The sequence below is a fragment of the Lynx canadensis genome, chromosome F1, assembly GCF_007474595.2.
Source record: "Lynx canadensis isolate LIC74 chromosome F1, mLynCan4.pri.v2, whole genome shotgun sequence".
NCBI lineage: Eukaryota > Metazoa > Chordata > Mammalia > Carnivora > Felidae > Lynx > Lynx canadensis.
The window spans coordinates 54771939-54784974 of NC_044319.2; the positions used below are offsets into that span (position 1 = coordinate 54771939).

Here is a 13036-nt window from a genome sequence, read left to right on the forward strand (position 1 = left end):
TTTGGATGCTTTGGGTTCTATGGGCACAGTAATGGGTAAAAATTAACTATATGTGAAACATAAATTAACGGGTTTCATATCTTAAATATTTGATTTATATTAAGAATTCAATATTTTGATTGTTTATTTCTCCAATTACATTCTGGTACAAATAGAACATCAGGTCTGCACTGATTTTTCTTGAAGACTGAATGGGGAAGGGATGTATGTACTTCTGATGTATGTTTGTGTGATTGCAGGGAAAGCTTAGGATATTGCCACTTCCCTACTTTGAGTATTGATTCATGTTTTGTATAGTGAAATACAGGGATACCTTGGATTGCAAGTAACTTGTTCTGCGAGTGTTCTGCAAGACAAGCAAACATTCCTAATAAATTTTAACTTGAAAAACGAGAGATATCTTTCAATACTAGTAGTGTGGGAGGGCATATATCACATGATCACAACTGAGCCAATGGTTCTTCTCTCTCTCTCTCTGTCACTGTGGGATTGTGGGTGATCGCCTCCCATGCTCAGATGCTCAGGCTCAGGCCACGTTGTTTGACAGAAGATCAGTTATTTTTGAGAACATTGGAAGGTGCCCACAACTGGCACTCATGTATTTTTTTGTCACTTCAAAGCACCTATGGACAGTCCTTTGCTTTTCCATACAAGAGTAAGCTTAGGAAAGCTTTGCTTCATTCTAGGTCATTGGATAGGTTCCTTGTTAAACTTTCAAGAAAAGGAAAAGAATCCATTGAGCCAATAGGTAGCAGTGATTCTGTTAGTGAGTGATAGTGAAATTTGTCCTACACAGTAACCCTTCTCCCTCTGGTCTCCCTCATACCAGCCACAAAGGTTTTCAAAGGTAATTTATTTTTCTTTGTATTTTCTTTATTATTTTGTATCCTATTACAGTATTATAATCATTTTTATATGAGTATTTTTGGGTTGTGGAATAAATCATCCAGGTTTCCCTGGTTTCTTATGGGGAAATTCGCTTTGATATACAAGTGCTTTGGATGACAAGCATGTTTCCAGAATGAATTATGCTCGCAAACCAAGGTTTTACGGTACTTCCATAACATAAAAAATATTTTAAGTCCTCTGAGAGACACATAAAGGGCTCTAGAGGTCAAGATTAAGACCTTTCTTCTGCTTGCTGAAAATGCAAACATGATCTTTTTAAGAGGGAGTGTTAGAGGAAAATACCCAAGGTAAGTGAGCATCTCAGAGGGGCTGCTTCAGATGACTAGGATCTCTCCAGATGGGAAACAACACAAAACGTTCATAAAGACTGCAATACTTAATTAAGGAGTTTCCCCGTGTTGGTATGTTCTGCTTTTCCTCACTATGAGGGTTCGAACATTAGGAGTTTGGGACCAGTCTCACAAGAACCTTACTGTGTGTTATCAGTGGCTCCAAATTTGGCTTTTCAAAATTCTAGGCTTTTAGAAAATTCAGGCAATGGGTTTTTAAAGAAATCTTTTGAGTAGATCCTAGAGCACTATACACAATCTAAGAAGTTTCAACCTGGTATACAGATGATCTCCTCCAGATTTCTCCCCTTACATAGCTAGAATGAGTATTTAACAAAAAGCACTTTTTTAAAAAAGTGGCAAATCTCTATGAAACAAACTTATAGAAAATAATCATACAATAGGGTTACTCTATCCAATAAGAATGCCTCAAATGAACAATTCACCTGGTAGTCTATAATCCCTAAACCAAACTGTCCTCTTACCACAATACCCCTAGGAAAGAAGAGAATTCTTAAGCATGTATGTTTGGCAAACCATAGAGACTCTCAAATAGCAGGCGGACTTTCTTTTCCCTAACTGCCAGTTAGGGCACCACCTGGGAAAGGTCTACTATAGGCATAAAGCTCTACTTCCTACTTTAAAAGACTCGGGGACTTACAAATTTTCTAAAACCTACTAGAATGTAGTGAGGATTTTCAGGGCAGTGAAACTGCTGTGTGATACTATAATGGTAGATTCATGTCATTATACATTGATCCAAACCTACAGAATGTACCAGACCAGAGTGAACTGTAATGTAAACTGTAGACTTTAGGTGATTATGATGTATCATGGAGGCTTACGACTTGTAACAAACGTCCCGCCCACGTGGGGGATGGTGATAATGGGGGAGGTTGTGCATGTTTGGGGGCAGAGGGCCTATGAGAAGTCTCAGTACCTTCTCTTTAATTTTTCTGTGAACCTAAAACTGCTCTTAAAAAAACTTACAAAACTCCATTAGAAAGGTGATTCACACGTGTTACCCTGGCCTTTACTCAACCAATAAAAGCCATTATAAATATGATATCAGTCCTTAATAATGAAGATCATCATCCTCTAAGCTAAGAGCAATTTAGAAGCCTTGACATTATAAAGCAGATGATTCAAAAATAACAATAGAAGTATATAATAAAAATGACTTGTTTTTGCTTGGTTTTAAAGTAACTACTCAGATGTTAGAAAGGGCAAATCATTACCATTCATTCTCTTGTTCACCTTGTAAATGGGTTGGATCACTGCCAGAGATCTGAATTCTTGGGAGAGCCATTTAAATTTTCAAATAAATCGATTCAATAATTCAAACAGGTTACTCCAATGGTTAAAACTGAAAATTAGTTTACTACAGTTGCATTGATCTAAAAAAATATCAACCTTTGGGAAGACAGAGGTAGAAGTAAATCTAGATGAATAGAATTTACAGTTCGGTCATGGCGAATTGAAAAAATACATTTTTCTTTCAATAATTATTTGATGTTCTAAATGAGGTAAAATTGGTAAAATCCGCAAGTCATGTTGAGGGCACTCCGGTGATAACAATGATGAGGTTTGTTTTGGTCAACAATGTCAGAGGGAAACATTAATCACTGTTTGTCAACTGTGAACCTGATACTACCCTGTCCAAGGATAGATGAATGGGTACCACCCCATTACAGAATCCTCACGAAAAAGCCAGATTCAAGGAATGTGAAATTGGCAAGCCTTTCAAACAAAGATTTGCTTAGGACTTCATTGACGTGATGATCGGTCTTTGAGTTCTGGGTGTGATAGGAAGCAACATCCTTTCTGGCCTATCCCATTTGAGAAACACGTGGGTGTCTCATGTTTGCCTGGGCATTGCACACACAATGACTGAATCCAGCTAGAAATGACTGACCTATGAGATCAAAATAAATAGGGGCAACAAGCTGTTATTTACACCTAGAAATAACTGGAAGTTGCTGAAAAAATTTTTAAAGGTAAAGGTTTTCACTTTAGCACCAGTAACTGTGAGGGAACCCCATTTCTATCACTGTGGCAGGACCGTTCGCAGGACGCTAGAGTGAGGAGTTTGAGGCAAGGTCAATTTCTGCTTCGAAAACGGAAGCTATGTTGTAATTTTAGGGCAATGGAATATATATATATATATATATATACACACACACATATATACATACATACAATGGAATATATATATACGTATGTATATATACACACACACACATATATAAATATGTACATACACATATATACATACACATATATGTGTACATATATATATATGTACATATATATATATATATTAAATAAAAATTGCAAAACATTTCTTCTTTGTTTTTCTTCTCAGGCGGATTTTCCTGAATTGGGAGTGGCAGGTGCAGGGGTGCTTTTTGGTAGAGGAAATCCAAGCCCTAATCCTTTTGGCCTCTGCATGGCTTGGATTGGCTCCGCGATCCCCTTGCCGTCTCGTCCAAGGCCTGACCCAGGTGTCCAGCCCATATTCTGGAGCATTCGATTTCCAATGTTGCTTTCTAGGATTGGCTGGGCATTTTCTCCCACAAATCCTGAAATTATAAAATGACAAAAAAAAAACAACAACACCCCCCCCCCAAAAACACATTAGTACAGACACAGGTGAAGATCTCCTCTCAAGCTAAGAAAATCATATTTTCATAAGTTTTTCTTTCAACAAGGTACTGGGGGTGGGGGTGGGGAAGGGGTGAGAGGGTCGTTGTTTATTCATCTTGGGAGAAGGAGCTTGTAGTGGTAGAGGGATCCATGGAAGAAAGATCTTGTTTGGAGTTTCAGCTATACTACTTAGTAGTTGATTAAGTTATTTAACTTCTTGGGGTTTTTGTTTTCTCTTCTGTAAAGTAGGTATAACAACGTCCACTGCCTACCTCACAGCAAGTTGCCAGGGTCAGATGAGATCGTGCAGGCAAAGTATTCTCAGTAAATGATAAAATACAAAGAGATTTAATTTCATTGCTGTGTTAGTGTCAACGATAATTCTGAAGATCACCAACTTACGATCTAATACCTTATACTTCCTCGGGGCCTTGACATTCCATAAAACCAAAACTAAAACCAAACCAAATAAAAAGCACAACTGATGACATCCCTAATTCATAGAAATTGTTGACATTGTTCTAATCATCTTGTTATTTATTATTTGGACTGTAACATATGCACCTTTTAATTCCTTTCTTCCCCCTTCTTCCATTTCTATGTTTTGATCACTATAGAAGGAGGCAAGAAGGGAAGAATAGAGAAAAAAGAATATTACTGTCATGTATAGCACTGTATATAAAGTAATCCTTCCCTTTTCCCTCCATCCCTGATCTCCTACCTACCCTCATTCCTTATTTTGGAAAATAAGGTTGGGCAGTGCTTACCATGAGATTTAGAAATAGCTGTTATTTCCCCAATGTTCTTAGCAAAGACAATTGAGAGATGCACCCATCTTAAGCATTATCTATTTGATGACATTTTCCAAGATTGACTTTTTTTTTTAAACAAAGTTTTTATTTATTTATTTATTTTGATAGCACAGAGACTGAGATCATGACCTGACTCGAAATCGAGTTGGATCCTCAACTGACAGAGCTACCCAGACTCCCCCCAAAGATTGACCTTTAACTTAAATTTTCTTGTAGGCTCTTATGGAAATAGTTGAGCATATGAACCGTACATCTGATTCTAGGGGAAATTGCAGAAGTACCAAATCTCTAAATTCGAGGGATTGTGAAATGAACAAGTGTAAAAGTCAAGGAAGCACAAGAACCTGGGCTCCCTCCTTTGACGGAAGACTTGGCCTTGCTCTGTGTGCCCCAGCTGTAAAGTGCAGGCTGGCACCCTGAGAGTGGCCCATTTCTGCTTATCCTGTATCAGCAGCTGTGAGATTGTGGCATATGAAAGGGGACTATAGCAAATCTAGAGATAACCTGTTAAAAGTAATCAGGACTCTCAAATACAAAGCATTTCTTACGATGTGCCCCTTGCAGAAGAAGGAAGTGGCAAGCAAATACTGGAGATTGTGTGGGAAAGGGGTTGAGGGCATCTCAAAAAAGTCTTTATTTTAGTGAGAACATGTTTAGCCCAATCTCCTCTGTCAGAGCTTTCCGAGAAGTCTGTGGTAGAACTCTGGGCCACAAACTTGCAGGGATGCAGTGCTAGCTCGCCCTTCCCTCCTTAGTCCTCCATGGATAAAGTCTCACTTTTCAAAGATCTGAGTATGTTTCTGGTGTATATACCAGGTAAGCCCTGGGTCCGGCATATTTCTGGTCGGAAATGTGAGCTCTCTTCCTGGACAGTTTGAAGGTTGAAATGGGCAGCTGTTGACAAGATCACTCACTACTCTCGAAGGCTTCTGAATCAGATGTCTTTGGCATCGACCCACATTCCCCTCTGCACCTTTTCCACCATCATCACTTTTTCCTCCCTGACTTGGGGGTTATGAGGGTACCTTCTACTCCATCCCCACTCCCCAAGAAGGTTGGGACTCTCTGTCCTAAGACTACGTTTAAAATGGTAATACAAGGCACAGAAGGATCCTCCAGCACCAGTAATAACAACAAAAGTTACTATGGGACTGGAAAGTGTAGTGTTCTATTTCTTCGCCTGGATGTTGGTAACAGAAATGGCCAGTGCATTATTGTTCTTTAAACTGTACCTATGCATTTCTGTGTATTCTTTGGCATATATATTTCACAGTAAAAAAAAAATCATAATGAAAGAAATCCCAGGGTTAAACCAACAGTTTGTTTCACGTGGTACTTCATATCTGGCCTTCTCGGGGAAGAGCAAGTGGGTTGTTCCTCCTGATTCTGACTTCTACAAGAATGGAAGTGCAAAGAGCTAGAAATAAGTTTTAATAACCGACACTCATTTACTATAATCAATTGATTTTCAAAGCCCTTTATTGGACATTGTGGTAGTCTCAATCTTCAGTACATTTTAGGACTGAGAATAGAATACATTATTGCCATTTGCTAAATTAATTACAGGGAGTAAGGAAAAACTAGGTTACTCCAATAATGAGTCAGTTTTGGATTTGTCAAATTGGGTCTCAGCTCACTGAAACAAGTACCTTAATGTGTAATGAAAAACCAAGCAGCTTAAATGGCAATGACTGTTGTCAAAGAAAATTTCATAATTAACATTATTTACTGCTAGACTAGGGCAATTATATATATATATATATATATATATATATAAAACTCTCTGTGCACATATGCACACACACATACACGCACACACGCATATATAAAATGTAAAAAATGGACCTCTTAGTTAACACACGCACACACACACACACACACACCAAACAAAAGCCGTTTGTCAAAACTTTTCCCTAATATAACAATAAAAAAAGCAATTAGGTTTTTATTTTGAAATTATGATTATGGTGGCAACCAAGACAGACATCCGAGATATCTAATATTTTCTGAACAGCCGCCGAACAGGTACGTCAGGATGAACAGTGAACTAGCGTTCTGTCCCACACCCCTGATTTTTCAGTGATTGCCACAAATTAATTTAACTCCATCTCTAAGCTCCAATCAGGTCAGAGGTCTACTGGTGCTCTGGCTGAACGTCTGTTTAATCATACCTTGGATGCAAGAGCTTGCAAAAGTTCAGGTTTAAAATCTGTTTCGTATTTAAGAAAAAATATGAGGCCAATTTAATACACCTCTTCAAAAATTGCTAAATTGTGGTCAATTCTCAGATCTAAAGTGAACATCAAATGGTAATTGACTGAGTGTCCTAATTTCAAATGTTGGTATTTGGTATTTCCCAGGAGTGACCACGCGAATTCTCTCCATGCTTGTTTTTTATACAGATGGAAAAGAACCCACTCCTTCTCTGTATTTTAGGTGATTTCATCTCTCTTCTTCATGAAAATAAAACAAAGCATTAGATTATACTTTGAAGTAAAACAATAAAAAGAAAGAATATTTAATTTCTCAAACGCTAAATCTTTCCACATAGAAACAGATTCCTGAAAAACAAACAAAAAAAGCTTTTCTATACAACCTTAAAGAAAAGGTAACAGTTACTTCATTTTTCATGGACAATGATTCTGGAGTGAGATCTACTGTTGGTCTCTCATCCTTTTTATGAGATTAAGACTTGGGAGCGGAACAACTCTGTCTCCGCACAGCATCCTACAACCTTAATTTCCTTTCCTTTTGCTCCTGGCAGTGCTAAATCTTTTAAGTCCTTTCCTGGAAGGCTCTCCTCCTGTTTGGGCAATTTTAGCAACACGAAGCCTGCTAACTCTCCCACATGCTCCCGTTGCCAGCCCCCTTTACTCGGGATTTCTTATGACAGCCTAGTCGCTCCTTTCCCCTCGAATCTTCCAGAGAGTATTGTGGATGGCAATTCACTTGCGTAATTGGCTCAAGAGATGAAAATCTTGTATCGGCCTCTCTTAGCTGCTAATCTGTCCAGCTGACTGCAAGCCTAATTGGCAGCTTGTTTAGTAATTTGGCTTCTCAAGTGTTGTATTGATGTTGGATAAACAGCCAATGGAAGGGGAGGTCATACATACTGCAGGGTTCCTACATAACAGCCCATGCACCCCACTTCAGACCCTCCCCTGTATTCAGAAGGCATATGTGGTTCGCATTCACTCTTTCTTACCATCCTCTTTTCCCTATTACTTTTCTAGCCAGCTTGGGGCCAAGACTATTATTATTATTATCATCATTATTATCTGTGGTTATTAAAATGTGAGTTATAATGCAGTCCTCTGTTCTCAATAACTAATTTTTAAGGACATGGGTTGTTTGATTACTATTAAGAAAAGAAACAGCACTTAGCACAGTTTGAGTTGTGAGAAAATGGTAGGTGTTACTACTCATTGTCAGGTGTTTTAATTATTTCATTCTGAATATAGAAAAGCCTGATTCAGACCATTCTGCATTTTATCTGCAAAATTGTAGACATTTCTCATGTGAATTTTGTTAAATCAAATCAGTTTGAATCTTTAATGCCTAAAATACAAGGCACATGCTTTTAAAATAATAATAAAAATTTAATGTAGAACTAATTTCCCTTTTTTTCTTAAGTGATGAAAACTTTGTAAAAAAATGAAAGACGTAATCTATATTGACATGTTTGGAGAAGTGTTTTTATTAATAAATATTTTTATTATACGGAAATATATTTCTTATGGAATCATTATGTATCAAAGAATAGTCTTTTCAAAAAACTAAAAAAAATATCTTAAAATTGTATTGGTTGTGAAGGCACACAGGGATGTTAATTTTCAATAATATAATCCGGACCATGGTCTCCCTATTATGTACCATGCACGTGGCTTACTTGTTAGGCATATGATATTCATCTCCGTTCCTCATAACAACTGTGCTAAGAAGGAATGATAAATGGCCTTGGAGACACGATGTCACTTAACCATGACTATGCAGTGAGTAAGCTCCGATTCAAACTTTGGTTAAGTTTACTCTGAAAGCCTACATCCTTTCCTGAAAATTAATGGCAAGTAAATAGTTTTAGTGATGATGATGCTTCAAATAACTAAAAAAAATGGGTTATAGGTGAATTGCAATAATATCTTCTCTCAATTTGCTTATGGGCAATATACAGCAAAAATATACTGGCATAGGTGGATAACAATATATAACGAAGTCTGTAGCTCTGCAGTTACAAATACTTCCATATACACTATTTCTTTTGACCTTCCTGGCCAATCTAAGGTATTATTGGTTTCATTTTGCAGATGACACTGAGGTTTGAAGAGGTAACACACCTGCCCAAAGTCAACTAGCTAGAAAGTCCCAGTTAAAATGTGAACTCTCATTTGAGTCCAAATGTTACTGACTCACTGACTGAACATCTAATTTAAAATACTATACCACTAATATTTTCTATTATGTCATTTCTTCTGCTGCATTCTCTCAAATGACTAAGATTTTACTCTATTCACAAATTTCAAACTCCTGAAAAATTTCTAGTCTAACCTAGCATAGCAAGTCTGTCTGAAAAGAGTGCTTCAACTCTCTTGAAATACTTAAAGATTCATTTTGCTTGCTATAAATACAGCTTATCTGGCTTTCTATTACAGATATTTAAATTATAACTTAAGTTTTAGTTGTACTTACCATAAACAGCATTTACAGGGTTTTGTTTTTTGATCTATGATAATAATCCCTGAATTTAACTGATGCATTTACTCCATTTACATTTATTGTGATTACTGGTATATCTGGATCTATTTTTCCCGTATTATTTAATGCTATTTGCCTCACGTTTCTCTATATTTTTGTGGACTTCTCTATATTTTTGTTTCTTCCTTTCTGGCATCTCTACATTTTTGTTTCCTCCTTTATGGTATCTATTGCTTGTTTACACTAGCTTGAAAATTATATTTTTATTCTTTTGGTTATTACCTTTAAGTGTCAACATGCATACTTATTATTTTTTCACACTTCCATATTGTTGTCCAGAGTTTTATTTCCATCTTACTTTTATACATCCAAATTAACCATCTTCATGGGCACTTCAACATCATTATTAACTTTTATATATTCAATATTTTAGCTTTATGGACATGTTTAACAATCTCTTTGCTCACAGTTCCTTCTTGACTTTGATTCTCTTTTTATGCATCCTATTTTCTTCTACATGAAGTGCTAAGTTTAGGAATAATTGGTCTTTACCTGGAATTGTCTTTATTTCATCCTCACTCTTGGGAAATAGTTTAACTGGATATAAAAAAATCTATGTTGATAATTATTTTGTCTCTATACTTTGAAAATCTTATCTCTTATGTTCTAGACTGTACTCATGTTTTTAAGTTTGCTACCAATGTGATGTCATTCCTACGTAGGTTACATCTTTTATCCCTGGCTACTAAGTTCTTTTCTTTCTCTTTGGTGTTCTTAAGTTTTATTACAATGCGTCTAGGTATGACTAAATTTACATTTACTATTTTCTGATAAAGATTTGTGTACAGTTTGAATATGAAGATTCACATTTTCCTTCAGTTGTTTCATTGAATTCAGTCAATATGCCCCTGGAATAATGCACCTCCCTATTCTTTCTATCTCTTCTGGAAGTTCTATTAGATGTATGTATGTGAACTTGATTCTCCTCCAAGTCTTCCAGCCATTCTACCTTCCATATTTTTACCTCAGTTCTTTTAGGTAGTCTCTTCAAATTGCTCTTTATATCTGTTTACAACTTTTTTTTTTTTTTTAAATTTTTGGCTCATAAGATCACTTTCAGTAGGTTTTCATTTGTAAAATAAAAAGAATCATTTAGAGTTTAAGGCATGTACCACGAGAGTGGCTTTGCATTTGCTTCAAAGACCAGTTTTTTGTTAGGTTTTTGGCTTGGTGTAATTTTACAATAGAAATTCATGTGAGGATAAATTCTTGGTTACAAATCTTCAGAATCCTCTACTTGAAGCCCAGGTGGAAATGAGATTCTTTATTTTCCTGTGCCTATAGACAGAGTTTTGTTTCCAGTCTGCCCTTTTCTGAGGATAGAGCTTTCCAGAGGTTCTGGCTTGATAGGATCTTTACTTACACCCAACTCCCCATCTTATCTCCCTTCCCACAGGGGCACTCACCAATATACCTCAGTGGTCCTAGATTGGGACAGTCTAAACTGGGCGTGGGCATGGGAGGTGCTTAGGATCATTTCTGGTCTTGACCATTTACTTTCCTTCAGTCTCAACTATACATCTAAAAAGATGGCTTTACATTTTGTTTAGCATGTCCAGATATTCTGTAGTTTTAGTCTTTTCTCATTATTTAGTCTTTTATATTGTCAGGAACACAACGGTTTTCTATCTAATTTGGATGCTTACCCTTTCCTTAAGTGTTCCTGATATGAAATGGGGAGCCATTTAAGGCTCTCCTAAAACAGCAAACTGAAAGGTAGTTTGGTGATGCGTGTATCAAGAAGATGACGGTGATATGTTTCCTAGGCTTTTGCTATAGGTTCAGATATAGTCCGTTTTCAAATTTAATACCATTGATCTTCCCCCAAAGTCTGCCTGTTTTAAAATCCTGGAAGAGGTAAGATAAACTATAGTGGTCATATAGATCCAGCGGTAAAAGAAAATAAAAATAGAATTATTGATAAAGTAAATTTGGACAATTGAAGAGATATAGCACTTTAGAAGTGGGCTTGGTTATACCAACCATTTCTTGATTATGATCAGTGTGACTTTTAACTAAAAGCACACTTTCTAAAAATCTTCACCCATTATTAGGATTTACAACTCGCCTTTATTGCCTTAAGTATTCACAGAGATTATTTTGTTATTGAAGTATCAGTAGGATGCTGAGGAAAAAGTCGACAAGTCACAACAAGCTGTAATGCAACCTCTTGCCAAGAAGTTGCATGTCCCAGAAGACAGTTACCCGGGAGTAATATCTATACCAAGATATTAAACTTCAATATGCGGGGCACCCGGGGGGCTCAGTTGGTTGGGCGTCCAACTTCAGCTCAGGTCATGATCTCACGGTTCGTGAGTTCGAGCCCCATGTTGGGCTCTGTGCTGACAGCTCAGAGCCTGGAGCCTGCTTCAGATTCTGTTTCCCTTTCTCTCTGCCCCTTCCCCATTCACACTCTGTCTCTCTCTGTCTCAAAAATGAATAAACATTAAAAAAAAAAAAACTTCAATAGGCATCTCATTACATAATTTAAAATGTATAGAAAAAAGGTTGACTCCTTATGATGACTATTTTCCTTATGATATTTGTTCAATAGAAAGCAAAATAATAACAACAAAAAAAGCAAAACAGTAATAGCAAATGCTAATTGTGGATAGCAATGAATTTAGTAACGTATAGAGAACAAAGCATTTAAAAAAATGCGCTAGCCACAATATTTCAGAAAGCACACTTAAATCTTACTATCAAATCCTCAATAAGCTATGACTTCTACCAAAAACACAGACCATAACCAACATTGCTGACTGCCTTTTAAAAATGTGTTAATAATATTCTTCCTATTTTGTTCACTGCTTTTCTTCACCTTTACAGATGACATTTTTCAAACTATAAAATGCATTCTGCTGGCAAACCTTCTTGCTTCAACAGTTCTCAATTTTATAATAGTAAATCTACATCCTTTGCTACTGAGACATCCACTATCTTTTGGTATGTGACTTTGAATGAGGCAGAGAACAAGCCATACATTTAAAAATCAATATCTAACCTTATCAATATTCATTTTACTTTGTCGATACAAAATACAAAGGTGAAAGAGCAGTAAATAAGCTAAAGCACTGAAATAAATTTGGTGTTCCTGTCACAATTAATAAATGTTCACCCGATAACACTGCTGGCTAGTCTATAGCCTTATAAAGCGAATGAAATTATGCTTCAGTGCCATTGCTAAAACAGGGCGAATAAAATTTTCAACACAATAGCAGGTAAAGATGATCAGATTTGGGGTTATTAATTTCATAGGGGACTTTTAAAAGTATATTATTTATTATGTATAAAACATATAACTGTTTATTTTTAGAGTCTTAAATTGTCATATGAACCCTGTTCAGGATTATAAAGTTAAAGTGCCAAATTATAGTTTTCTGACAATGTTTTGGTACATGTTTTCTGAAGCTGCTGTTTGACCGCATAATATTTCACATACAAATCAGAGGGGATCATTAAACAATATTTGAGCTGTCTGCCTTTTAACTCTTATCCCCTATTTCGAAAGAGAGGCAGTTATCTTTACTTGCATTTTTCCAGCTTGGACTGAACACTGACTAAAGGCAGAAGAAAACTGTGAAAATA

At 36.5% G+C, this 13036-nt stretch overlaps 1 protein-coding gene across 1 annotated transcript in view; it reads right to left on the reverse strand.

Moving 5' to 3' along the window:
* Nucleotides 1-3550: 3550 nt before the first annotated feature.
* GPATCH2 (G-patch domain containing 2) overlaps nucleotides 3551-13036 on the reverse strand; it is a 175027-nt gene continuing 165541 nt past the window's right edge. Inside the window, exon 12 of the mRNA XM_030302053.1 lies at nucleotides 3551-3820. Within this exon, the coding sequence (XP_030157913.1) occupies nucleotides 3600-3820 (221 nt within the window). The 3' untranslated portion in view covers nucleotides 3551-3599. The remainder of the gene's footprint in view (nucleotides 3821-13036) is intronic.